This window comes from Agelaius phoeniceus, chromosome 4 (genome assembly GCF_051311805.1).
Source record: "Agelaius phoeniceus isolate bAgePho1 chromosome 4, bAgePho1.hap1, whole genome shotgun sequence".
NCBI lineage: Eukaryota > Metazoa > Chordata > Aves > Passeriformes > Icteridae > Agelaius > Agelaius phoeniceus.
In genome coordinates this window covers 4340766-4367275 of record NC_135268.1, presented here as the reverse complement: position 1 = coordinate 4367275, position 26510 = coordinate 4340766, and the positions used below count along the sequence as shown (strand labels likewise).

The window sequence follows — 26510 nt, the reverse complement described above, 5'->3', positions numbered from 1 at the left end:
ACGGGCCAGTCCGGGGCACGAGCAGAAAAGGCAGTGAGAAAATCTGAGCACTCTGAGGTCCGTGCTTGGCTCGGAGAGCCGACTCAGCCAAGGGCCCGTGCCAGCCCCGCGGCGAGGGGTTCTCGCCTCCAGCCAGGACCTTTTCCGCCCGAGTCCCGCGGCCGCGGAGCGGGGCCGGGCCGGGCCGGCGCCCCGGGCCCGCGGCGGGAGGCGCGGCCGCCCCCTGCAGGGCCGCGCCGGGAGGCGCCGCGGGAGCGGGCGGGACGGGGGCGGCCTCGGGGCCGGGACAAAGCCCGGGGCGGCGGCAGGGGCACCGCCCGTCTCCCTCCGCCCCAGATGTCCCCGCCGCCGGAGGGGAAGGGGGGCGGGCCGAGGCGGGGCCGGGGCGGGCGGAGCGGGGAGCGAGGGAGGCGCCGAGCAGGGAGAGCACCGGGCGGGCTGAGGCAGCGGCGGAGCGGGGTGGCCGCGGCCCTGGCACGGCGGCGCCCGGGGGCGGGAGCCCAGGGGCCGGGCGGAGGAAGAGGAGGGGCGCGGGCAGCGGCGAGAGGAGCCGTCTGGAGCAGCCGCCGCGCCGAGGCGGCCACGGAGGTGAGCGAGCGGCGGGAGGAGGCCCCTGCCCGGGCGGGGCTGACACCGGCCCCGGGGCTGGGGGGTCCCCGCCGGGCGCGGAGCGGGTGCCCGTGCGGAGCCGGGTGTGTGCGCGGCGGAGGGCGGAGGGCGGCGGGCACGGGGTCGGAGCTGAGGCAGGGCTGGGGCGCTCCCCAGCTGCTCGGGGTTCCCCGGAGGGAGGGGGTCGCGCTGCCGGGCGGCTCCGAGCCGTGGCTGCCCGGGCGGGCAGGGCAGGGCTGAGCCCGGGCCGGCTCGGGCGGTGCTGGGGTGCGCGGTGCCGGCGGGGCACGGGGCGGCGGCGCGGGGTGCCACGGCGTGACCCCGGGGCTGCCGGGCGCCGCTGCTGCCGCGAACAAAGAAGCGTGCGGGGAGCAGCGCTGCCCTGCTGCTGCACAAACTCCCGAAAACGCCCGCAGCCGGCAGCAGGAACACGGGGTGAGGAGAGGATTCGCTGGTGAAGCCTCGCTGGGAGGAATGTTTCTAGGATGGAAGGATATATTCGGTTCTCCTCGGGAGAAGATGCAAGACTTGCTGTGGTTTTGAGGCCACTGTCATATCTGCTCATTGTTGTTGGGGATTTTTTTTTGCATGTGGCTGATCACGCCTCGTAACGAAAAAATTTCTTTAAAACGGCTCTCTCGATTAATTCAACAGTATTAGGAAGAATAAGGAATACGAGCCCTTGACTTTGGTCTTTGTTGTCTGCGTTTGCAGCTGACTGAATTATGACTTGCATGTAGGGTTAAAAGTGCTGTCTCCTTTATTTCAGAGCTCTAGGGGAAGATGTTGTCTCTTCTGACATCTTGCGATTGAGATACCTGAGAACAGGTTCAGTAAGAATCAAGTTCCTGAAGAAGACACTACGAATGTATTGAAATAAGAAGCTGTAAACATTTTTTTCCCCCCTGTCGCCTGTGCTGCATAAGAAACCGTAATGTGAAGCACTTCTCGGACACTCTCCCAGATGTATGAAGTCTGCAAAGCTCGCCGGCCAGACTGGCTGCTTTAGTCAGTGGTACTTGCCACATTTGTGGTGTGTATATAGTACTCTGAAGAGAAATCGCATTTTTTTATGAAATTCCCAGAAGGAACATTTTATTATGGACAGCTTTTTCTGTATGTATATCCAGAGAGATTAATGCCTAGAGTTGAAAGGCGTTTAGTATACACTGCAGAGTTGGCTTTCCCTCAGCTTTTCCAGATGTATAGTCTCCCCTGTACGCTGGGAACACGCACAACTGCCTGAGCCACAGATGCAGCCATGGAGCTGCGCGAACTCGTGAGCCACACCAGGAGTCTCGCCGAGGGCTGGTCCCAGCCGCCGCTGCACGATGTCAGCTGAGCTGTGATGGTGCCGTGCTGATCCCGGCACAGCGCACAGATGGACTGACACCCGTCCTGCAGAGGAGAGGCTGCTGAGTTTTACCCTGAGCAAGGGTGCCCGGTCGCCGTCACCTCTGCCAAGTTCTGCGCGCAGGATCGTCCCGTGCCGGAGGCATCTCCCCGCTCCTGAGATGCTGAAGATGTGCTGCGGCTTATGACACATCCAGGAGAAGAAGCTTTATAAAATGGCTCAAACCAGCTTGCTGCAGGGAAAGCAGTTTTACTGTAGGGAGTGGGTTTTCCACAAGCTTCAGCACTGCCTCCAGGAGAAAGCGAGCTGCAGCGGCAGCGCTGCCAACAAACCATCTCTCGTAGCCAATCCTGGGAATAACAGCGGTGTTGTCTCCGGGAAAGGACCTGCCTGGGGTGTGTTGTTGGTAGGAGGGCCCGGCAGCGGGAAGACAGCCCTGTGCACTGAGTTACTGTGGCCAAGCTCACCTGCAAACCTGCAGCGAGGCTTGCATCGCCAGGCCCTGGCCTTCCATTTCTGCAGGGCCCAGGACTCTGACACGCTCTGTGTTGGAGGCTTTATTCGAGGTCTAGTCACACAGATATGCCGCAGTGGACTGATCCAGGGATACGAGGACAAACTAAGAGATCCTGCTATTCAAAGTCTCTTGCAGCCCGGGGAATGCGAGAGGAACCCTGCTGAAGCGTTTAAAAGGTAAAAACAAATTAAAAAAAAAACCCCAACAAAACAGCCCTATTGAAAACAAACCCAGAATAAAACAAACAAGAAAACTCTGCTGTTTAGGTCTTCCTTCCAGCGAGCCTAAGATGCAGATAGTTTAAAACATGTTTGTTTCATGGCTTGTTATCTCTGTCAGAGCGTGCAGACTTACCATGGAAAAATCTAACTTTGTCCTTATAGCTGACATAAATAAATATTTACTTTTAAAACAAAGTTTATTATTAATAGTGAATTTATTTACATTTGTATGTTAGTACCCTCAGATGTTACTGGATGTTTTGGAAAGACTTGAAAGTAATTGACTTCAGAGTGGAAAATACCTAGTCCGTGGTCTCTGTGTGCCATGAAGGTAGGGCAGTTGTCCTTCACAGACCTGGAACAGACCTTACAGGACCCTTGGAAAAGCTTCCAATAACATGCTCTGTCTAAGAGGAAACTGAGCTAATGGATCTCTGGGTCTGATCCAGCACATCGGTTTTATGTTTGTCTAAAAATATGTGGTAGGAAAATGTCAATTAACTCCTTATGTTTCTTCTCACAATATGCACAGATTGTGTCAAATCTTTATTGCTGCTTCTTCTGTAAGTACTTCAAAGTGTTGATGGGATCAGGAATTGATCAAGAAATTGATCACCCTGCCCCTTAAGAGGTTTGTCAGCTGTCTAAGCTGAATGGAAAAGAAACAGACTTTTTTACTCGTGTTCCCTAACAAACCATAGTCTCCTGAGTATGTCACTGATAATTCTGTTTCTGTGAGGATAAGGGTATATAAAAGGATACATTACATGTATATATAAGTGTATATCCATAGATCTACTTAGAACAATGTACAGTCTTGAGCACAGCCCGTGTCAGCCTGTGTCTATTGGTCTTTATTCCTTTGGGTCACAGTGAAGGAAAATTCATGAAGGGTAAGGCTTGTCTTCATCAACAGAGCGTCAGTTGAATGTGCTGCCAGCATAAAACTTGTCTGAAATATTGGTTAAACTGAATTTTTTTTTTGGTACCGTATAGTGGTGTAACTTTTTTGTGGTACTAGAGGGTTTATTGCATGTTTCCAGTATAAATTTCCTCTATTTTTTTCTCTCCTGCCTACTAGGATGGTGGAGGCAAGTACTGAGGTTGAACTGTGGTGCTTGCTCTCATTGTCATGGTGGTGTAAAAGAGCCTTCTAGTTCTGAAAGCTGTTATGTCCTTGCCTGCTGAATAAACAGGATGCATGTCTACATTGTTCTCAGCATAGTGTCTTAAAACAGATAGTCTAAACCGAGACTAGTTCTGGATTTTTTGTTTGCTGCTAAGTGAATATGCAACTTCTAACAGCTATTAGGGTCCTAATTTCAGAGGTATTAAGCCCTCTTAAATTCTAATGAATAAAAACTGGGTGCAATTAAGTGCCTATAAATGGAATAGCAGACTGGCCATCTAGCTTTAGGCAGTCTTTTAAAATCATGAAAGTGGAATAATCTGGTGTGTAAGAGCCTGTTTATGTTTAAAAGTCTATTATAGGGAAATCTGACTAATTTAGTACAGCCAAGTTCTCAGTAAGAGCTGGAATCATTCCTCTTGTGAAAGTGATTGCTGACTGCACAGAACAGGAGCTAGGTAAATATCTTTAGACGAAAATGCAACCTAGAAATATAAAATACAAGCGATATTTGTTTAGACTGATTTTTATAAACATAGGGTTTATAAATGATGGGCTGGTTCGAGGAGCTCAATATACATGGTTCTTGGATTTGTACAAAAAAAATAAAATAAGCACAAGATCCAGCAATGGTCATTTCCTTCTCAAATTGTGCAGCACTGATTGTGAACTCCTGTTATTACCCTAGAAATACTTATGGGGTAGTACAGCAGCTTCAGTCAAGGAGATTTTTCTTTTCACCCTTCATGTATTCCCTTGCTCCCACTTATGCTGATCTGCTGCTCTCAAAAGCAGCCGTGGTGGCTGGTCCTGGTTCTCCTGTTTCAGGTTTAAGGGAGATGAGGTGTTGGAGACAAGGTGCTGTGCAGGGAATATAAGTTTTCAGCACTGTTTTCAGCAGGGGACCAGGAGGTGGCTGCTGACAGCGGCACCAGGAGCTTGTTCTGCTGGGTGATACAATCTGTCCACAAACAAGAGGCACTTGGCCACCCCCTTCCCACCATCAGGCACCTCGATCGTTTGTTTGATTGAACTTCTGGCAGTGTATGAACCGTGCAGGGAATGTTTTAGCAAAACTGTAATTTAGGATGTTCTGTGGTTTCTAAGACTTGCCGCTGAGCACTTCCATCCTGGGCTCCGGTGTGTTCAGAGTTTATGTTAAGTGGAGGTTGTTGTGATGTGAAATGAGTTCTAGGAAGACTTTCCTGTCAGATGATTGCATCCCTCATTGTGTAAAGGCACTGAAGAAACACAAAGTGCTTCATCGATTCTTGCCTTATTTTAGTTTTTTCAGTAGAAGAGGAGAAAGGTTTTTCTTTAAAGGCACTGTCAAATTTTTGCTCTGCTTTTCACAGCTGCTCCAGACCCAGCCATGTATTCATGGCCTAAAATGGAAAGACTTCTCTTCATAAGTGCTAAACAAGATGATACCACTCTATTTTTGTGCTGATTGTCCTGGAAATACTGAGAAAGAAAAGCTTCTTAAAGTCTGGTAACATGCTAGTTTATAAACAATGTAAAGTTTGTTAGCTAAAATGGTGACATGTTTTCCTGAAGGATGTTTCTTAAATAGATTTTCAGCAGTCCTGATGGTCTTAGTGATACATATGCAAGGAGTGACCCTCAGAGTTAAGATGTTTCTCACACTGTTTAAACGTCTCCTCTTAAAAACTTCTTATGAATTTATAATATTAAAATGCCCTAAAAATTCTTTTGGGGTAAATCTTTCAAAGAACCAGAAAGGCTGAATTATACAAATCTATTTAACATTTTGAGTTTGTTGCTGCACTGACAGCTGAGAGAAAGAACAGCTACTTGCAGCACTTTTCTTATCAGGCACTCAGTGCTGGAGCAGAAAGCAGCTTAAAATGTGAGGGAGAGTGCTGAACCCTCACACTCAGATTTTCAGTGAAAGTAAAGCAGAAGGGAAGGAAAAGATGTTACAGACACCAGAAGTTAAGAAATGATGTGATAAACAAAGAATTTAATTCAAAAGGACCATTAAGCTCTTCTTCCCTGTTGATACAGAAAAGTTAAATTCTGAATAACCCAAATTTTGTAATGCTGTCTCTAGGGTTGTTTTGGTTTTGCTGCAGCAAGTTTGTGCTTCCAGTGATTTGGTAGGAATACAGGCAGATACCATTTATCCAAGGCCATGAGGGCATAGAGCAACTCTGATACAAGCTGTGGATAATGCTGAGCTTTGTGTAAACCAGGCTGCAGAAAGGCATTTCCCTTGTGTTCCTGGTTTATGTTTTCCAGACAGAGGAGATGCCATTGAACACCTTCAGGCAGTAGGGAAAGGAACACCATTCCCATGTGCTGTGATGCAGCTGGGATTATTGGTGGGAGGCAGAGCTTGCTTCATTCACAGCCCAGAGAGTGTCTGTCACTGGAAGTGTGGGCATAGTTTACCCTGCAGAGCTGATTCTTTTTTCCAGCCATTGCTCTTGAGTTTGAGAGGTACCCAAAACCAGAGAATTTAGAGGTGGAAGGTATTAAATAACATCATGTTTTTAAGCTCCTACCAAACTCACCTTCAGTGTGTGTTGGTCTGGTACAAACTTAAACCAAACTTGGAATTTTGCTTGAGTGTGTTGCTGCAATTAATAAATCACCAAAAAGTGGTAAATTTCCACATCTCCCAGCAGGTTGGTTGGAGGAGCTGCTTTGTTCTCACTCACAGGTGAAGTTTCTTTCCAGCTTCTGGGTGTCTTTTCAGGGAATTTCAAATCTTGTCAGACTTTTCACATCCTTATTTCTCACATACTGAATTTGGGTCAGTGGTGTCCAAGTGGTTTTTGCTTGTGAGGTATCCTATCATGTAATTACTAACGTATTTCTCATACAACTACTTTAATGTAAGAGGGTCTAAGTGATTTTTATCAGGGAAAAGAATGAAGCCGTGAATTCAGATTTCCACTTACTGCATTGCTAAAGTTGCATTCCCATGCAAGTAGATGTTGCATTCCCATGCAAGTAGATGTCCCTGATCAGTAGAGGCCTAAAAAACCCAGAAATTTAAAAGAAATAAAGCCACAAAACCAAATCAGAAAGAGCTGCTGAACAAATCTATTACTCTTTAAGAGCTTCACAGAAGTTCTCTCAAGCTGATCTTACATCCTCTTTACCAAAAGTGAATGTAGGGAAGCTGTATCCCAGAGCTTAAGTATATATATATATATTTTTTTTTTTTTTCAGAAAGGACACCAGATTCTATGCATGCTGGTGCTAAATTCAGTGCAATGGTTCCTTTTGCAGATTCCCAGACTATCAGAGCTTTTCTTCTAACTCCTCATCTCTTTGTGAGCATCAGGTTTGCCTTGTGATTTAACCTGACCAATAATGTTAAGTGATTAATAGTTTTATAGTTCTCTAGAATATGCCAATACCTGTAGACTTGAGTGTAAGAAAGGGGTGTGAGAGGTCATGTAAGGTTCTCTGCTGACTGCAAGTTTGAAGCAGGGGTTTATGTTGATTAAATTTGAAAGCCTTGTATGAGTTGTGTGAGTCACTCCCTTGGACAGCGTTAAAGTGCAGCAGGGCCTGTGCCAATTGCTGTTATCTATGTAAAGTTCCTTCTGCCTGCTTGGAGAACTCCAAAGGGTTGAGCCTCTGGTGTTTTGTCTTTGGCAATGTAATGGAAACCTCATAAAGGGCAGAATTCAGAGGAAAAACCTCTGAGTGTCAGCCAGAGCTAACAAGTATTTCCTTCCCCCAGCCCTTCACCTGTATTGCCTTTTCATGCTACTAAGTTATTTATCTTCCTTCTTCCCTCAAAAGTCGTGTATCATCAGAAAGTTGCAAATTGTAGGTGATAGAGTTTTTACTCCTATCTAAATTATATGGGAGTAACAAGTTTTATTCCAAGTTCTGGATTCTTTGTCTGACAATGTAGAAAAATAGTGGTTTGTTCAGTAAACCTTCTGTGACTTTTGTTCAGGGACTTTCAATCTGCTGTACTGAAGTGCATTTTTCCTACTTAGATGGAGGAAAAGATTCAGACATTGAGTTGTAAACGATGACAGATGAAGTGTGAAGAAGCTGCTCATTTTTAGATCTCTTTGTACCATCTTTGAAGTCAGTAATATAATTAAAATTATAATGGGTTGTGTAGGCTTTATTGAGCAATTAACTAGTGAGCTTTTTGTTGGTTTGGAGTAGCCTATTCTTAATTGCAAAAACCTGAGTGCATTTTGGAGTAAATTTGAGATGAATTAGGAGTATCCTGACTTTGTAGGGTACAACCCTACAAACTTGGGAGTTTCCCTTGCTATGAATTAACCAAGGTACGTGCTTCTACTGCAGTTTGCAGCACCCCAGTTCCAAGACTGCTGTGAAAAGATGAGAGGCAGCACATTGGAGACAGGTAAAGATACCTGAGCTTGGGCTACTGGAAACCCAAAAGCTGCTGGGATTTCTATCAATTTACTCTAGAGGACATGAGTAATTCAGTATTAATCTTTCATAGGTGATAAATGACTCAGTTTTTGTCACGCAGGTCTCAGACTGTCTGGGAGTGATCTGCTTCTTTTTTTCTAATCTACTTCCTTCTGGAAAGGGCTGCTGCAGAGCCTTTCCCTGTGCTTCCAGAGCTTCAGTACAATCTTGGGAGCTGTAGCTCTCCAGTGGTTGCAAGAAGGGTGTGAGTATATAGATTTTGTTAGACTCTCTTAATTTTGTAGAGCTGTAAATGGTAGAAACAAAGGCAAGCACTAACTGCATCCTGTGTTAAACCTTAAACCTTACAGGATCATTGCAGATCCTCATGCAAAGAAGGATCTGAATGCATAATACATTAATTTGCAAGATTCTTTAAGAAGTAAGTTAAACCTCCAGTGTGTTTGTTATACATTTACCACGTGTAAAGTTCAAATGTGCAACTGACAATTGAGAAGGTTGGGAGTTCAGAAAGATCAAGTCCAGCATCTCCTTCACCAGACAGGAAAAGCTGAAGATGCTGCCTTCATCTGCTCTTATGCTTCACAGTTCTTCTAGGAAAAAAAAAAAAATCCATATGTTAGCCTGCATTGATTTCTTCTTGCTATAATCCAAGTTTTTTACTACTTAGAATTTATTCTCCATATTTCTGGAGAACACCCTTTCTTTCCTTTTTGGGACAGCCTTTTACGTCTTTAAATACAGCTTTTTTCTCTTTCATCTCAGCCTGAAATACAATAATTCATTTTGTTAGTGTGTCCTCAGAGGTCACACCTAAGAATGTGGCATTAAAAATCCCTTACCTAAATAAAAGGGTTTGGTTTCTAAAGGGAATTTTTCTTACCAATGTTTTAGATGTGTAAATAGGCAACATTCTACTTCTGTACTTTGCCAGATTTTTGTCCATTCCTGCATCTTTCACTTATGCTTGACTAGAATCCTGAAGCTAGTTGGACCCTAGCCCAGAAGATCTTGATCTGGTTGAAGATTGAATTCTCCTTTTAGTGGGAGTTTTCAGTTAAAAACTATCTCATTACAGTTAGAATCATATTGTTTTATTTGTGGTTTATTTAATACTCAACAATGATGGAGGCAAGACACCAACTGAAAATCATACCAATTTATGGGTGAGATGAGAAACTGTTTCTGTAAGAGCATGCCACAAGAGGGTTAAAAAGAATCTGCCAGCTCAGCCTGTCTTTCCAGTGGAGTTGCAGAAGGTAAATTTGCTTTTGTGAGAGCATCTTGACTGTGCTGGAACTTCTGAGTGTTTATGTGTAACCGGGTCTTTGGGCTTTTAGCTGGTGCTGGGTTTCATAGGAAGCTCTGTGTTCTGGTGTTCTCCAGCCCATTAGAAGCGTTGAGCATTGCCTGAAGCTTAAGCACTTTGTGGCATGTTTCTCTTTAGGCTTTTCCCTTAAATCTGTGGAGTTAACGGGTCACATAGCAGCAGTCAGTGTTTCTGCAAGAGCAAGCTGTATGTTCCTCTTTCATTGTATGGAAGCACAGCCTACAGACTGAACATAATACCGTTTAAGGTTTTAACCTTTTCAGATTAAATTACCATAAGAAAGTTTCCCCGAGGCATTTTAATAATGACAACTTACATAGACCTTTTTGTCTTCTACTTCTATAGGCATTAACATTTTGGCTTTAATCAATGTGGCTCAGACTTAAACCTTACAGGTTTTCCTATAAGCTGTTTAGTTAGATGGACCTTCATAGCAATTCTTACTTGTTAATTATTTCCCTTCCCTTCAGTTTTCTGTGCACATGTTCATAGCTTGTGCAAGGGTTTAGGTTTCTTTTCCTGTCTTCTTTTTCAATGAAAAAATGAAAAGGATTTTGTGGATTGTGAAGTAGAAAGGATGTAGTGTGTCTTATATACTGGGAGAAGGTAGTATTGAAATACTGCCTCCTGAAAGCCATGACTTGAAGAGGTTTCAGTTTCTTGTCTGTGATGATGTGTACAATGCACTGGGAATGGTGAGAGATCTTCTGTCTTTGTCCAGGAGCAGGAGTCTCTCCAATAGTTAATGTCTTTACATTTTGTGATTGAAGAATGACTGCTGAAAAAGAAATAACCAGGCCAAAAAGGCAAGAAACTAATTACATTGACCCAAGGGTTGAGTTGTACAGAGGTGTTCAAAGTATTGCAGAGGAGGTGCCAGAAAGAAGGAAGTGGGTAGGTTCCTGGTCTGCTTGTTGACATCAAAATGTGAGAAAATAGCATGAAAATAGAACTGAAAATGAAATCATGAAAAGAAGGCAATTGGGGAAACATACATAATGAAGAAATAAAAGGGGCAAAACAATTGCTATCAAATTCCTCTCTCTGTCACATTTGCAGATAACTTCACACAGAGCGAGGACCATGCAGGCAGGTAGGAGACATCAGACTTTTGGGCTCAGTTGTGGTTGCTGCTGTTTAAATTGGTGGGAGTGAGAGGAAGGATGGAATAAAGGATCATATGTGATGAGTGGACTTTGAGTCCACAGACCACCAGCAGTGTCTCTTCCTTGGGTTTTTTACTTTGTCATGTCCTAATAAGAGCTGGTAGTGCTTATGGGGAGAAGGGAAGGTAGGCACAAGATGCAAGTTGTGTGCTACAGATCTGTGATATCTTGGAGCATGAGAGAAGGAAGGGGCCCTGGCAGCACCTTATTTTAGGTTATTTGCAGCATCATGGAGTTGTCCTGGAAGAAATAGAGCACTGTTCAGAAGTTAAGGAAAGGAAAATACCAGCAGTGTAAAGATGACAGTAGCAGGCAGGTAGGAACGAACCTCAGGAGGAAAATCTGTTCAGAATGGGATTACAGCATGATCTCCATCTTAGAGCAGTTAATTAACAAGTCTTGGTTTAACTACATCAGCTCTCCTCCAGCGATAGTGAGCATGATACACTAAGCTACACTCTATCCTTTCTCTACACTTTCCTGGAGTAGAATTCAGCAGGACATTAGAAAAAAAAGTTCAGTTTGTAGGTAAAGTGAAGCTGATCCATGGTAAGAGAAATTGTGTCCTGTAGGATTTTGGATTACCCTAAATGATCAAAGTCTAACAGATGGAAACTTCAGCAGTTGACAGCACAACACCAAATCATTCTGTGTTTCTATGGGTTTTTTTTGTTAATACCTTCTTTAATTTTAAATGGTGCTTTTCATCCACAGTAAACAATTTGTGTATGAATAATTGGAGGGAGGAAGTGGAAGTTGTAGTTTCTATCACTTGTATTGTAGCTAAGGCTAATAAATATTAGGCTACAAAATCAGTTCCAAAGCTAAATACAACAGTGCAGTAAGATTATAGAATCAGGGTTACACAGTGCTAACCTAACAGTGTTTCTTGAGAGTAAATTATGGTGACAATACAGAAAGCATCAATTGGAGCTTTACAGGCAAAACAGAAAAACTCTATCTGCTGGGGGCTGGGGATGAAAAAACCCAAACCACAAGGTAGCTGATAAGGCCCCAGAGTGATGCATGAGGAACATATGCTGTGAATTGTGCTTTGGGGAGTATGGGAGAATAATTTTGAATGGGACACAGGAAAGCTGCTCCATCTGTTGCCTCTTCAACTAAGTGCAATAAACATTGGGATAGTCCGTTTTACTAAGATGGAAAATAAGATGGATAAAGATATGTGGTAACAAACAGGAAAGCTGTCTTAAGTGTGCTTGACTTAGGAAGGTAAATTCTCAACAGCTTTTCATCTGGTATTTGTGCAGAGGATTTTCTCAGAATGAGGTTGGACAGTATAATCCTGCAGTCAGTTCAGCAGTGGAAGTGTGAGGTGCTCTGTGATGGCGTGCAAGACACGAGGCAGGCAGGTGTGGAGCTGCTTGATTAGGGAAGGATCAAGATTTTCAAATGTCAGTTGTTGGTTAGCCTGGTTCTTCCAGGCTGGCAGATCAAGAGCCCCCTGTTCTGAAGGAGCAGTTTGGTGTTGAAACAGCCACTGCAGCTCCTCGTCTTCCTCCTTCCCAATCTGTAATGTTGGGGGTTTTTTTCCCTTTGGAATGCATAGGACAAATCTAATTAATTTGGGGATTATCAGACTGAACTGCAGTAATGGTAGTGGCTCTTTTATTGTGTGTATTAATCTACTGTATTCTCTTTTATGGTCATGGAATAATAGAACATAGTAAAGAAGCATATAGCCTGACAACAGGCACACAATTGAATTTATTCAGTGCAGTTTTCTACCTGCCTCATCTGGGAGTTTTTCTGTTTCTTTTTGTGCTTAGCATTTCTCTCATGCCAGCAAATACAATCATATACCTGGAAAGAAATATCTGTTCCTTCAGTTGTGTTTATGCACTGCATAAATAGAAACAGAAAAAGGAAAGGGATTTTTGTCTATCTCCAAAATGTAGAATAATAACCTACAAATTCAAATGCCTGTAAAGCTACAAGAATTGCAACTCTGTTGCGTAGTAATGTGTTCAGATAACACAGCTTATAGAAGTTACATTCTTGTTTAACAAAGAAATATTAGTTTTGCTACAACTAGGGAATCAGGTAGTTAATAAGGAAAGCTGAAAAGACTGAATGTATGTGGATGTGTGTGTATATATATATATATATATATTTCCCTCATTGTACCTTTGATTTCATAAATGATTTAAAACTAACCTTGTAATTTTGATACATTCTGTTGCATATATAGACTTGGTCATTTTATTATTGTGGTGCCCCACTTTTACATGTTGCATTTCAACAACAGGCTTTTGAACATTTGCAAAGTAAGTTGTTATCTTAACTTTACATGTATGCAAAATAATGTGAAGTATAGGCAATTCTCTCATTTCTACTAATGATAGTTTTCAGTGAGTCTGATTTGATGCTTTCATCTCATGCATTTGATCTAAAGTGTACATTCTTTGGCACCTCCTACTTTTTTTATAAAAAAGAGATGGATTTGCAGGAAAAAAATAACATTGAGAACTTAATTGATGCTTAATAGAAAGAAAAACACTGATTTTTGACCCTACGTAAAGAGCTTTAAAGCAAAACCTGGTGGATGACAAATTCCAGGAATAAATCTAAATAACAGCAACATAGACAACAGCTCAAAAACTGGGGATGGAGGAGGAGGGGAAATAGGCTTAGTCATGTAGGTCATGGGACAGGCAAGAAGATAAGTCAGGGAGTAATCAAATGCCTTAGGTGTCTTCATACTAATGAAAAAAAGGTAAGGGGTGAACAAGCAGAACTGGAAATTTTAGTGTACAGTCAAGATTGAGTTCAGTGCTCCAAAAGATCTGTCAGGATAACTTGTATAACAGGTATGTGTTTAAAAAAAGTAGCTTGTTTTGTACATTATATGCTTGCTTGTAGTTCTAGACTAAAGTAAAGAAATTAAAGCCACTGGAAAGTCTGATTAAAATACATATATCACATGTGGTGGTAGTCCTACATGTGGGGTTTCCATTTGAAGGTTTGTTGGTCAGCCTGTTCTTCCATGGACTGTAAATCAAACTACCTATCAGACCACCTTGTGTGTCTGAGAGTTTACCTGCTTTGTCCAGATTGGGTTTGTGGTAACTCAGAGAGATTCCCTCGGCTCAAAACTTCTGTAAGATTCCAAGTGCTTTACCCCACCAAAACAGCAAGCTCAAGTAAGCAAAGCTGCTTTAAGATAACAAATGGTGTCACCCATGGCATAGAATTTGGATGATAATGTCTGTCTCTGGTAGAGTTAAAAATCTGAATAACAAATAGGAGATAAACATCAGCCGGGAAGGCGTGATACAAACAGGAGTCTGCCAGTGACCATGCTTCTGATGTCAGGAAAGAGAGAATAGTTAGTGGGGAGACATAGATTAGCTTCAGTCAGATTGGGAAAAATCAGCTGGGGAAGTGAAATCTTTTGGATACAGGGACTAGGAAATGATCTTAAATGCATATGTTGGGTTAATGGTTGGACTCAAAGGTCTTTTCGTAGAATCCTAAATGATTCTATGTTTCTTTGCTTAGAAGGGCAGGAAGAAGAAAGGCAAACTAAAAAGGATGGAGATGTTCACCATCTCAGAGGGTTTGTGAGTAAGATCTGATGAAGACAAGTGTAATGAGAGAAAGGAACTGGGAAGAGCACTGAGGTCCCAAAGCACTGTATTAAATGTCTGGTTCGGTGAAACTGAGCTCCTCCTCACTCACATGTTAAACTCAGCAGGAAGGAGGCAGGAAGAAAATAGAGCAGCCACTAAATGTGAAAGTGAAAGAGTAATGTAAAAATGAGAGCAAGACTGCAAGTTCAAGGTGCATTGGTCATGTTTCCTGTGAGGTGTGTTTTACAAGAAGTAACTCCATTTATGTTAGCAGAAAAAAGACAATATCCAGCAAGTGTTAGCCTGCTATTCCTTGGGGAGAAAAAACTGGTAACAGTAGGAAAGATAAAATTTCAATGCTCCTATGTATTGCCCTTTCTTTAAAAACAGTAATTTTGCAGTCAGCTAACATAATTAAAAGTAGCAAGAAATAGGTAAGGTTAAAGAAAACCAGCCCAGGCCAAAAACCTCAAACAGATATCCAACATAGAATAGGTGAGATGTTCTCAAACTTACTGATTGTCTGCAAAGGAGAGGTTATCTTTATCAGGATTGCTGAAAATTCAGAGTTGAAAGAAAAAATTGTGTATTTAGTGCCTTGATTTAAGAAGGACATAAAAGGCGTGGGGAATTAGAAGTGTGTCAGTGGAGATGAGAAATGCCAGAAGAAATTATCAGACAAACTATTTGCAGACAGCTGGGAGATAACAAAGAGGTGAAAAGCAACTAACACGGTATGACATGGTTTGGTTTTGATAAATTTAATCTAATGCCTGTTTGGAAGAGTCACAGGACTGATGGATAAGAGATAACCATAAATGCCATCTTGTCTGCAGACTTGCATGGGACTGCTGCAAACAGCCCATGTGCAAGGTAGAACTATATTTGACTACATGGAATAAGAGGTTAGTAACTGTACTTAATTATCAGTACTCCACTTTCAAACTGACACAGCAAATCAAGTTGGTTTCATACCAGCTTTTTCTTGTGGCTTTTTTTTTTCCCAATCTGTTCCCTAATTCTGTCAAGTGACTGGAGAGAAATGATTGTAAATTTTGGGTACTGCTGGCTGCCTTGTAATCACCCTGGTGTTATCTGTGGGGCAGAAGTTACAGGGCAGGAAGTACAAGGTTTGAATTGCAGGAAAGCAGGTAAAGGTTAGACACAGGAAGGGAAGGAAAAAACTTCTCAGTTTCAAGAATATTGAAGCACTGGAATGGATTGTTTAGGGAGATGGTATTGATTTGTGGAAATCTTCAGGAGTGCCTAGGCTTGCATCTCAGGGATGGCAGCTGTAGAGCTGATGCTGCTGAAGGCGTGGCAGTGGACTAGGTGACCTCTCTATCACTATAAAACAGAACTGTGACAGTTTGTTTTGAATACATTGCCTTTTTTTTTTTTTTTTAATTACATGTTTGGGGAAAATCTTTTCATTGTCTTGTGTGCTGTTCCTCTCTTCGCCTTTGGGGACACAGATTTTTGTATGTCAGACTCGGCGTAATTTAGAATTTATTTTATATGTTAGGACATATGGCAAGTATATTTCATTTAAAATACAGTCAGTTTGCTCCTGGTAGCAGTTGTGAATGGTTTTCAGCCACAGTTGTCTGTCCTTTATAATAGCCAAGTTGTTTGCAAACTGCTCTGGGCAGTCCACTATTACACCAAAATATTTGCTCTTAAGGCTTCTATTTTCTGAGGTTTCAAGTAAATCCACAAGTAGATCTGCTGGCTGTGCTTTGTAGCCAAAAATCACCTCTGTGTTTGTGTGAGACTGTAGGAGGGCTCTAATCAATACCCAGGGTCCAGCCTGGCCTGTTTCTGTGGGACCAGTGGCGCTGGTTCCACCATCAGCTCTGCTTTTGTCTGGCCTGATGCCCTAGAGGTGGCTTTTGTGCCCTCCTGCTGGGGCTGCAAGTCTGCCTTACAATTGCAGATAAAATCCAGGTTGCTACAAGACATTGCAAAATCAGGTATTGAGTTGCACAAGACTTGCCTGCTGTTTCTAATTCACCACTTCTGAAAAGGCCAGACCCTCGATTTACATCTGTGTACTTCACCTAGAGCTTTCCCAATAGGTGATTCTCAGGGTGGGTTTTGTTTGGTTTTTCTGCTTTCTGCCCCTTCCTTCATAGGATTAACCATGGTTGGGTGAAATTGTTAGAGCCAGTTTGTCTTCCTGTGCAGCCTGCAAATAAATAATTTACTAGAAACAATAATCTGTATTACACCGTAGCCCAAGAGTGTGCCTTAATTCCAGTATTACACTTAGTCAGAAAGTGATAATCAGCTGCAGTGCACTTTATCTTGTTGAGAAAGTCCAGAACAAGCACCTCGATAACCAGATCAGATCTGTCAGTGTGTACACAGGTGTGCCCACATCCAGCTGGGTCACTTCACTTTTGCCTTATGGGTTCTATTTTTTCCAGCTTTTTAAAGTGTGGAATTGTTCTGTGCTTCACAGCCCTCGTATTTCATAAATATTCCCAGTTAGTTAAGGGTCCTGTGTGTCTGTTTTTCTGGATGTTATTACCAATATGAGCAGCTGGGCAATTAGTAAGAAGGAAAGGCCTGTATTCCACATGCATATAGTGCCAAGAATTGGGGCAGTGATATATAGAAAGCAGCTATTGATTTGATCATTAATTTCCCTGTTAATCATTAGCCAGAATGCATTATAAGGCAGGTAAATAACCTGTTTACTGTAAGTCATCCATAAGATGTAAATGCCTTGTCACAGGACAAAATAAAACTCACTCTTCTACAAACAGTGCTACAAGCAATTTGTAAGGATGCTCTAGTTTTTCTTTCTATGTGAATACAGCTGCTAAAAGTACTTGGAATGAGGGTAATATTTCATCAGCTGAACAGCAGGAGTTGTCAATTTTATTAGAAGTTAAATTCACCTTTTCTTTTTTTTATTGCGACCTGTGCCCCAAATGCAGTTTGGAAAACAAAAGAGAAAAATGCAGCTATTGGTGTAAGTCTGTCTTTGCTGAAGCTTCGAACAGTCTTTAACAGCTTTATCTTCTCTGGCTCCATGCTTTTAAATGCAAATTGAGAACTGGGGGTGGTGGGGACAGACAGCTTTAATGGATTATGCTCCCTGCTAACCAACCCCTGGATTATTACAATATACAAATGAACATGTGTCTGTAAGCATGGGAGAAGCAAGCTCTGGTGTTTGCTGTCGCTTGTGAGAATTTTTCAAGTAGGGATGCTTATAAAATACTTGGAGTTTAGCATTTTGTTTTCTATTCTTAGGCATTTAGAAGCTCTTAGGTTTACTCCATGAACAGTGGAAGTAGTGAAAACTCTATTGTATAGATTCCTGCCCTTGGGTACCTCTGTCCTTAGGTGTCCTGCAGTGGCCTGAGCTCCCCTCTGTAGTGTCTGTACAACATAATTCCTTCCCCTTTCCCTGGCTTCTGCTGCATCTCATCTAGAGGCAGCAGCATCAGCTTTGCCCTCAGTGGTTAGGATTTTTGCTAGGTCTCAGTGTGTGATTTTCAGGCAAAAATCCCACTGCTTCTTATGTTGCTGGCAAAAATTGCCACAACATTATCTAAATATAGTTGGCTTATTTACAGTCTCACTGTGCACTTTATTTTCAGTTTTTGCCAATACAACATAAATGGAAGTAAATTTCTTAAAAATCACATTGTGAAGGGCTGTGATATGTTGTAAACCGCTTATAAGAAGGAAGATGCTTGTTAGCTTTTCTGAAGATTGAGATGAGTGCTTGGAGAATTATTTTGTTATACACCAAGTATTGTTAAACTCTTTATATATAAATACATAATCACAAAGACATCGATCCAATATCTACAGAGGCATATTCCTGATCAATATGCAGGGTTCAGGAATATGACAAATAGCTGGTGAATTTCTTCAAGGAATCTGGTGTAGAAACGTGGGAAAAAGCAGGAGGAGGCTGTGTGGAGTAACGATGTTGTCTGCTTCTTTATGAACTTTCTTTGGAAAGAATAGTTTGTAAATTCCTGATGCAGACCTCTGGGATGGTTCTTCTGGAGGCTACAAATTGGAAACATTAAGATATAATCCCTTGGGAGGTGCCCCAAGAAGCACTTTGTTAAAGCATTGTTACACTGTTTAGAAAAGAAGAAGTAGGAGCTCAGTAGTAGTAGTTGTACAGCAGATTTCCAAGTATGTCATTTCTGTCATAAAATTTGAAGCGTGTCATGCTTTGCTAAAAGTAGCAGCACTTGGAGTCTGACAAATCGGGGTAGTGGTTGTGTTTTTCTTTGGGTTTTTTTTTTCTGGCCCTGTGTCTTCTGGCCTGCTTAAGAGATGATTTTTGTACCCTTGTTCTGTGTGTTTGTCAGTAGAGAATGCTGACAGCTGGGCAGAGAAACAGGAGCCCTTCTAGGATGCTGCATTCCCAATTTAAGTGGGGCATAGCTTTTTTATACACCAGAGACAGTCAAGTATGAGGAACACATTATGATTTCTTTTGCCCCTAGAGCCACTCATTAATTGCCACTTGGCAATGTGTTTGCTTTATTCTTTTTTTTCTCTTTTTAAACAAGTATGTGCACTCCTCTGTGACTCCTTTCAGCTTTTGTGGACGGTGCCGCTGTCTTTCTGCTCTGTTCTGTTGTGTCTTTGTGTTTTTGTGGATCCAATCAAAATCTCAAGGCCAGCCATAAGCAGAACTTCGGCATGGTTTGTATATATTCCTTCCATGTGTGGAAAATCATGTTTGCATGGGTTGAGTCAACTCAGTAGCAATCCTGAAGAATTCTATGGGATGGCTCATTGTTCTGAGGAATTCTTGTTTGCTGCAGAGCATGTAAAACATCTTTGCTCTGCATAAGTAAGTCATTAGATTGCCATTAAAATGAACTCCATCTTTTAAAATAACTAATCATGCTGTTTTCTCTGGAGATTTTGTATTTTTACAAATATCCTGGTTAACTTGGGGCTTTTTTAAATGATCACCACTTTTATAAATATATTAAATATAAAAGTTGTAAAGATAAAGCTGTTACCCTTTCAGAAGGTAAAGAAAATCAACTTCCAATCTTTTGAGAGGCACTCTGCAATTAAGCAATCTGTTACAACAATCTGTAGATGAATCACCCTTGAGGGAAGTGCTTTTAAAGACCTTGTTAATTCCGTGTTGATTTATGTTATTTTCCTGTGTAATCAAGAAATGGTAGGGGAGTGGAATTACTAAGTCCTGCTATGGAGGCAAACACAGACTCATAGGATGGTGTAGAAGAGACCTCTGAGATCACTGACCCAGTACTGCCCAGTCCACCACTGAACCATGTCTTGGGACAAGAGACTGACTTGGGGAGGGTTCACTTGGTGCCCCTGTCCAGATCAGCGATAAAGAAACAGAGCCGGCCCCAAAACTGAGCCCAGGCAATGCCACCTGTGACCTGCCCCCAGCTGGGTTTAACTCCTCTCCTTAGACTCCACCATCCAGCCAGTTTGGCCAGGAGGGTGATGAGGGTGACGCTGGCAGAGGCTTTGCTGAATGAAGTCTGGGTAAATGACATGCACAGCCTTGCCCTCGTCCCCTGAGCAGGTCCCCCTGTCCTAGAAGGAGATCAGGTTGCTCAGGCAGGACCTGCCTTTCCTAGCCCTGTGCTGTCTGGGGCTGATCCCCTGGCTGTCACATAATGGGGCTTCTGGCACATGAGCACAGCACTTCCCAAAAAGTTTCACTGCTGTGTTCCTCGGCATCCGCTCTGAACTTGTGATGTAAAGTGTCTCAGAAGAACAGAATTTTATCAAACAGTTTCAAAGGGCACTTAAAGAGAAAGCCTGATCAATATCTTGTTAATGCCACACTTTTATTAATATTGCTCTAAGCTGGGAGAAGTCACTGTGCCTCATTTCTTATGTGCATATATTTTTCCTAGTGGAATTTAAATTATGTTAAGATTCAGAAGTAGAAGTTTTGTGAAGTGGAAAGAAGCAGAGCACAGGGAGACAAGGGGCTGTGGAATAGCATTTTGTGGAGCAGCTTCAATATGCTAGGACTTGTCTGCCTGGCAAACAATAGCTCAGAGAGGCTGTGGCACAAATGGCATAGATTGTGGGAATATGACATATTGCTCACTGCCCCTTCCAGTCAGAAGTTGAAGAATGTCAAATGGAACAAGGACATGTTGGTTTTTAAACCACAAAAGGAAGGGTTATTTCATGCAGTGTGCAGCTAAGCTGCAGACAGCCTTGCTGTTTTGAGTGCCAGAGCTTTAAACCAGTTCCTACAAGACTTGGACAGACCTGCGGAAGGAAGTGTGGTCAGTTAAGGGCTGTTAAATGCAAAGGCTGAATCTCAGAAAGTCCCTGGAAGCAGTGGTGGCTGAGAATAATGGTAAAATTTGGTCTCCTAGTGCTTGCCCAGTGCTTACATTATTCCTTGGACATCTGCTTCCAGCCTTGTTTGGAGGCAGAGTGATTTGGGAATCTTTCCCAGACAAGACTGTTTGCTTTTCTTGGTGGTGTTCCCAGCAGGTAAAAACTGACACAAGAACGTTCCTGGATGCTCCTAAGGTATTTCGTAGGCATTTTTGTTAGGGTCACACGGATTTTAAGTGAGATTTTTAATTTAAGATAACCATTACTATTTCTTCATATCTCATAGTAACATTCATTCTCAAAAAGTAATTTCATACAGAGAACTATGTGAGAAGAAAATTAGTTTTGATAGGGAAAGAAATGTTGCAGGAAAAATGCCTTGACACAAATAGCTGAGGGGGCAGGGCAGCATTTTGGTGGGGGAAGGGGTGGAAAATGTGGTCATTTCCAACTGCCTCCTTTCATTGTGGGATTGGCATCACTTGGGAAAGTAATTTTAACCTCATGGCTACTTTAATTTCCTGTTCTGTAAATTGGTAGCTGCTTAACTTCCCAGCCTAGTGGGCAGTGATTTCAGCTGGAAGTCAGGCATCCTCTGAAGGAGTACCTAGCTGGGGAACTACCAAAGAGTTCCAGAAGTCTTGTGCTTCTGAAAAAGAAAAGGAGGGGAGGCCATGTTTCAAGATCCATGTAATACTGAATATTTTTAGATCACAGGTATTCTGTACTTCCTTTTTATACCTCTGGGAAATTTCCCCTCTAGTCGGTTCTGCTAAATTCTGTTGTTACTGTCAGACGTGAAAAGTGCACCACTGTTTCCATTTTGCTTTTTTCTCTGTCAGAAAACCAGAAAATAACAAACCTCCCCCTAACAAGGCTTATGAATAATTTCTGAAGTGGGTTAAATTCTTGCATTAACAGGCAGGATTTTCCTGTATTCCCATTTGAATGCTTGGTAGGTGATAATGTGTTGACCAAAGTCTTCTGAAGGTAAATTTGTTCAGTAAAATAAATGAAAAAAGGTTATTATGGTCTTGAGTAAAACAAAAAATACTTATGATGGGTATGCCTTCTGGGCATGTGCAAACAGCAAATTTACAAGAGAGTAAACTGTCAGATATGTATTTTTCTCACCTCATTTCATTTTCCAAATCCTTATACTATAAAGTCAAAGTTTACTTGCCAAGTGTATTTAAAGATAATTTAGTCAGTGAGACTTACAGGCCTAAATCACTATGAAGTTTCCCAAAAAAACAGTAGTGTAGTGTGGAAATACTGAATAGATGCATGATGGTTATGTAGTGCTATTTAAAGATACATGTAAATGTAGTGAGGTACATTTTTAAGAACCACCTGCTAAAGAGAGCAACAGTAGATGCAAATTTGAAATTTTTAGCCACACAATCAGATGTGTTGTTAGAGCTGCATCCCAAGGATGCAGATAATCCTTTCCCAGTAACAGGAGCTTGGCAACTTCAATATAAATAAAAGCTAATACATCAAAGTCACTACCAAATGCCTCAGTCTGCTACTAATTTGCATTTTATTTGTGAAGGTATGGCAGAAATTCTGTTCTTTGTAATAGTGTTATTCATTCTGACTTGAACTCTTTGAGCTTTGATATTTCATGTGTCTTTCAGATTTTTCTTTCATAACCAGCTATTGTTCACTATTAGTTTCTGATAAGCAGTAGCAACAGCTTTGGCAGAGACAACAGTAGTGAAGTTCTTAGGCTTTAGGCCAAGTAGCTTCTTAGTGAAGCAATGTTTTTCCAAGTCTTCTAATTGAACACTATTACATAATTTTAAAGCACTGTTATAAATTAGAAGTTCATGAAAAATAATAGTGCCTAAGAAAGAACTACATCACTACCTGTTCAAAGTATTTCTTTTAGTTTAGTCTACCTCAATATTTTGCATGGTAGCAATTTTCCAAAAGTAACTTCTCATTTGAAGTTGATCATAGCTTTACCCTGGATGCCCTATGTGACAGTCAATGTATTGTTAAGTGCATTTAAAACACCGATTTTGTGCTGTGTTCCTTCCAGGTGCATCCTGCTGCCTCTCTTGGGAGTGAAGCCCCCTCAGCAGAGCCTCTTCATGCTGGTGGACTCGGTGGACGAGGGCTGTAACGTTTCTGAGGGTGAACAGACTTCCACAAGTTTGTCTGGGACAATAGCAGAGATTTTGGCCAGCCACTTCGAGTTCTTCCCTCCCTGGCTGCTCCTCCTGTGTTCTGCCCGCAAGCAGAGTAAAGCTGTTACAAAAATGTTTACAGGTGAGCACAGAGCACAGGAGTTGTTTGGGACCTGTACCTAGGATGTTGTATTTACCAGCCCTGGGGATGGTGGAAAGCACTGCTGCATGCTTAGTTCTAAAAAAAAATACCAATAGCAAAAATAGTAATTGTAAAAAACACACATCCCTCTGTGGTATTTTCAGGGTCCCCCGTGGCAGGAAGGAAATGATGAATCTGACTCCATGTTCTTAGAAGGCTAATTTATTATTTTATGGTATTATATTATATTAAAGAATGCTATACTAAACTATACTAAGGAATAGAGAAAGGAAACAGACAGAAGGCTTAACAAGATGCTGATGAAAAACTCGTGACTCTTCAGAGTCCCAGCACAGCCTGACCACGATTGGTCATTAAGTCACAACAATTCACATGTTGGATAAACAATCTCCATCCACATTCCAAAGCAGCAAAACAAAGGAGAAGCAAATGAGATAATTATTGTTTTCCTTTTTCTGTGAGGCTTCTCAGCTTCCCAGGAGAGAAATCCTGGTGAAGGTATTTTTCAGAAAATATGATGGTGACATCCCTGTTTCCCAAGGACTATGGAAAGCTTAAATCCAAACATTTTAGAGTTAAATTTTATCTTTGCAAAGCATCCATGTTCTCTTCAGTGTCTTGAATTCCTCTTGCTTTGCTCATTTTAGGAAGCTTCAAACAGCATAGGTGATGTGTAACTGCAGAAGTATTTCAGCTGCATACACCCATTCCTTACAACCTCAGAAACTTTTCCTTTCATCTGCCATTACAATCTCTCCCCATGTTTCCAGAAAGTGGGTAATAATCTCTGAAGGTGAAATTGGAGAGAGGAACAATGTAGATGTGAATTCTTGGACTGTGCTTTTGGCAAAGGTTGCACAGTAAAAAAAAAAAAAATTTACAGCTTCTTCGTCCAGGCTGTACTGTGTCATGAGAACATTTCTTCACTGTAATGACATTGTTACTGGAAGTTCTCTGAAATTTAATAAAAGGCAATATCTGGACTGGATTCCAGGCCTATGTATAAAGCCTGTGTGTATTAAGGACACAATTAGGACAAAAAATGTGATTATAGAACTTAGACCCATAGGCTTGCTCATTGCCACAGTGGCAGAAGGTCAATGGGATAATTGCACTTTGGAATGAAGTACTGTATTAATCAGAGGCAGACACGAAGACTGGTATTTGGGAGTATGTGACAACTAAAAGAAACTTTGGGGTGGCTTCACAGGGTTCCTTCAGGCATTCCTATGGGACTAGTTTTGGAGTTTGGCTGATTAGATATGTTGTTATTGCCAAAAAACCAGGCAAGACTTTCTCACAACGGTCCTGTTTCCTTTCCATTGAATTGTACAGTGTTTCAGACTAGCCCTAAAAAATTGCTGTTGTCTTTTAAGTATATTTCCAGATGGAATTCCTGACAGGAAAAATCAGCAGAACTAATGGATATGCCTTTAGAATAAATTTAATTCCAGTGAGTTAATTTTTCATTTCCACAGAGTATGACTTGATGAATAGCATAAAGGAAATTGGTGTGTGATACTATAATCCCATCTTCACTGTGGAAAAGGTACAGCAAAGAAAGAATTGGATATAAGTTGAGAAGAAATTTTAGGGTCTGTTTGGAGGCAGTTGTGGTTTTGCCACTATGAAGGGAAAATGTGACATTACAGCCAATGTGCTGGCTGCCCATTTAATTCACTGTTGGAGGGTTTTCCTGTTACCAGCCAATATTCAGGTTTGCAGAAGGTGTAGTAAGGATATATGAGGAGCGTGGCTGAAGCTTCTGTTAACTTCAGAAACTGTGCAACTTGGTATTGTAAAACTGCAAATAACGTGGGTTTCTTTTTGGGTTCTGGCCTGCAAAGGATTGACTGACATTCACTCTTCTACTGGGGCAAACTCTTCTCCTCCTTTGTGGTATTTGAATGTTTACTTTCAGCTGAGCCAGTTTTTAAAGCTATTTCTGTTTAGTTGGTGGGCAGGCAGAAGTGGAGATCAACAATAAGTATTTGGACCAAATAAAAATCAGTTGCAGTGTAACTTGGTGAGAGAGATTGGGATCCTTTCAGAACTTACTAAGAAAATGTGTCCCATCTGTAGTTTTTTCTGTTAAAGAAGTTTTGGAGTATGGTATGAAATATACATTGACCAGTATTAATTTGTTTGCAGTGAGTTTGTATCTGTTTTCACGTAGAATTTTCATTCAGTGAAAAATTCTTCTGAATCCGTCTGACAAATAGGTTTAGCTCTCATGTCAGCACAGTGTTCTCAATAACTGGAAGCAGGCTTGCTGCAGTGGCCTTATCCTGATTGATGCTCTTTTTTGGGTGTGCAGTACAGATGGGAGTTGTGCAAGCAGCTCCTGAGCCAAAAATGGTGATGACATGGAAGAGAGAGTCCAGTCTTTCTTACCCACTGTCATCCTGAGGCTGCCAGTGGTGAATAATCTAGCACTCTTAAGAATGAGAAAAGGAGGAGGGGTGTTTGTTCTGGTCCTCTTTGTTCTTTCACTTCTGGTGGCAACTTATTTATGAAAACCGAATAGCCGTGCCTGCATCTGCTGCAGCTTGTGCTCTGGGCCCTTCTGTATTCCCAGATTCTGTAGTAGCACAATGTGCTAGGGATTTTTCCCCTTTGCTCAGATTCTCAGCTTTCATTAATTTAAAAAAAAAAAAAAAGAGTTTTGCCTCTTGTGGCTACAGAGACAACCTCAAAAATAAGAACCAAATGTGAGATGATGCCTGGCTGAGTCTGCGATCACCCTCCACAGCGAGCAAATGCCAAATGAGTTAAAAAAGGAGAGGGACAGATAACTGCCTTCTCTTCATATGCTCTGTCACCAACTGCCACATGCTGCCTGCTTGCTTTTCCTAGTGGCTTTTCCCCTAAATTTAACAATTTTGTCTTGCACCCATAGTTATCCACGTTGTCTCCCACATCATCGTTTGTTAACATTTGGCTCCAAGTGTGGGCACTCAAGCAGCTACATCAACACAGCCTTTCCAACATGAAAGTGGCACAGAGCATAAAATGTGCCACAAAAAATTACTTTTTTTTTTTTCATTTTTAGCTAATGAGCTAATTCTAATGCTTTTTCTACAATGAGACTAAATCTTGAAAGCATAGGAGTCATGCTTTTCAAAACCTGTTTTGAAAATCCCTCATAGTAGTTGGAGAATTTGAGGCATTTTAAAATCAGGCAATTTGACATAAATAAGTTGGAGTGAACAGCAGATAATTTCTCATTAACAGCATAAAGGTAAATAGGAAAAAGTGCATATGTACAAATGGTTTTAAAAGGCTTCTTTTTTTAATAGGCATTTACCTAATTTCTTCTTTTTTTTGCTAGACACATAAATCAAGTATCTGTGGCATGTGGCTTGATTATACCCCTCAGTTCAACACTGACATTCTTCTGAAGAATTCCTTCTCATGCACAAGGCAGCACAACCTGTGCAGGGTCACATCTCAGGGACCCATAGTTCTCATGAAGTTAATGGCAAATACCAGAAAGATACTGGAAAATTCAATAAAAAACTGAAAGTGGAGGTGAAAGGGTTCAGTTTAACCCCAG

At 41.8% G+C, this 26510-nt stretch overlaps 1 protein-coding gene across 1 annotated transcript in view; it reads left to right on the top strand.

Moving 5' to 3' along the window:
- Window positions 1-399: 399 nt before the first annotated feature.
- The window catches only part of ANKRD50 (ankyrin repeat domain containing 50), a 40066-nt gene continuing 13955 nt past the window's right edge, over window positions 400-26510 (top strand). Inside the window, exons 1-3 of the mRNA XM_054633745.2 lie at window positions 400-588; window positions 1379-2656; window positions 22704-22933. Coding sequence (XP_054489720.2) covers window positions 2178-2656; window positions 22704-22933 — 709 coding nt within the window. The 5' untranslated portion in view covers window positions 400-588; window positions 1379-2177. The remainder of the gene's footprint in view (window positions 589-1378; window positions 2657-22703; window positions 22934-26510) is intronic.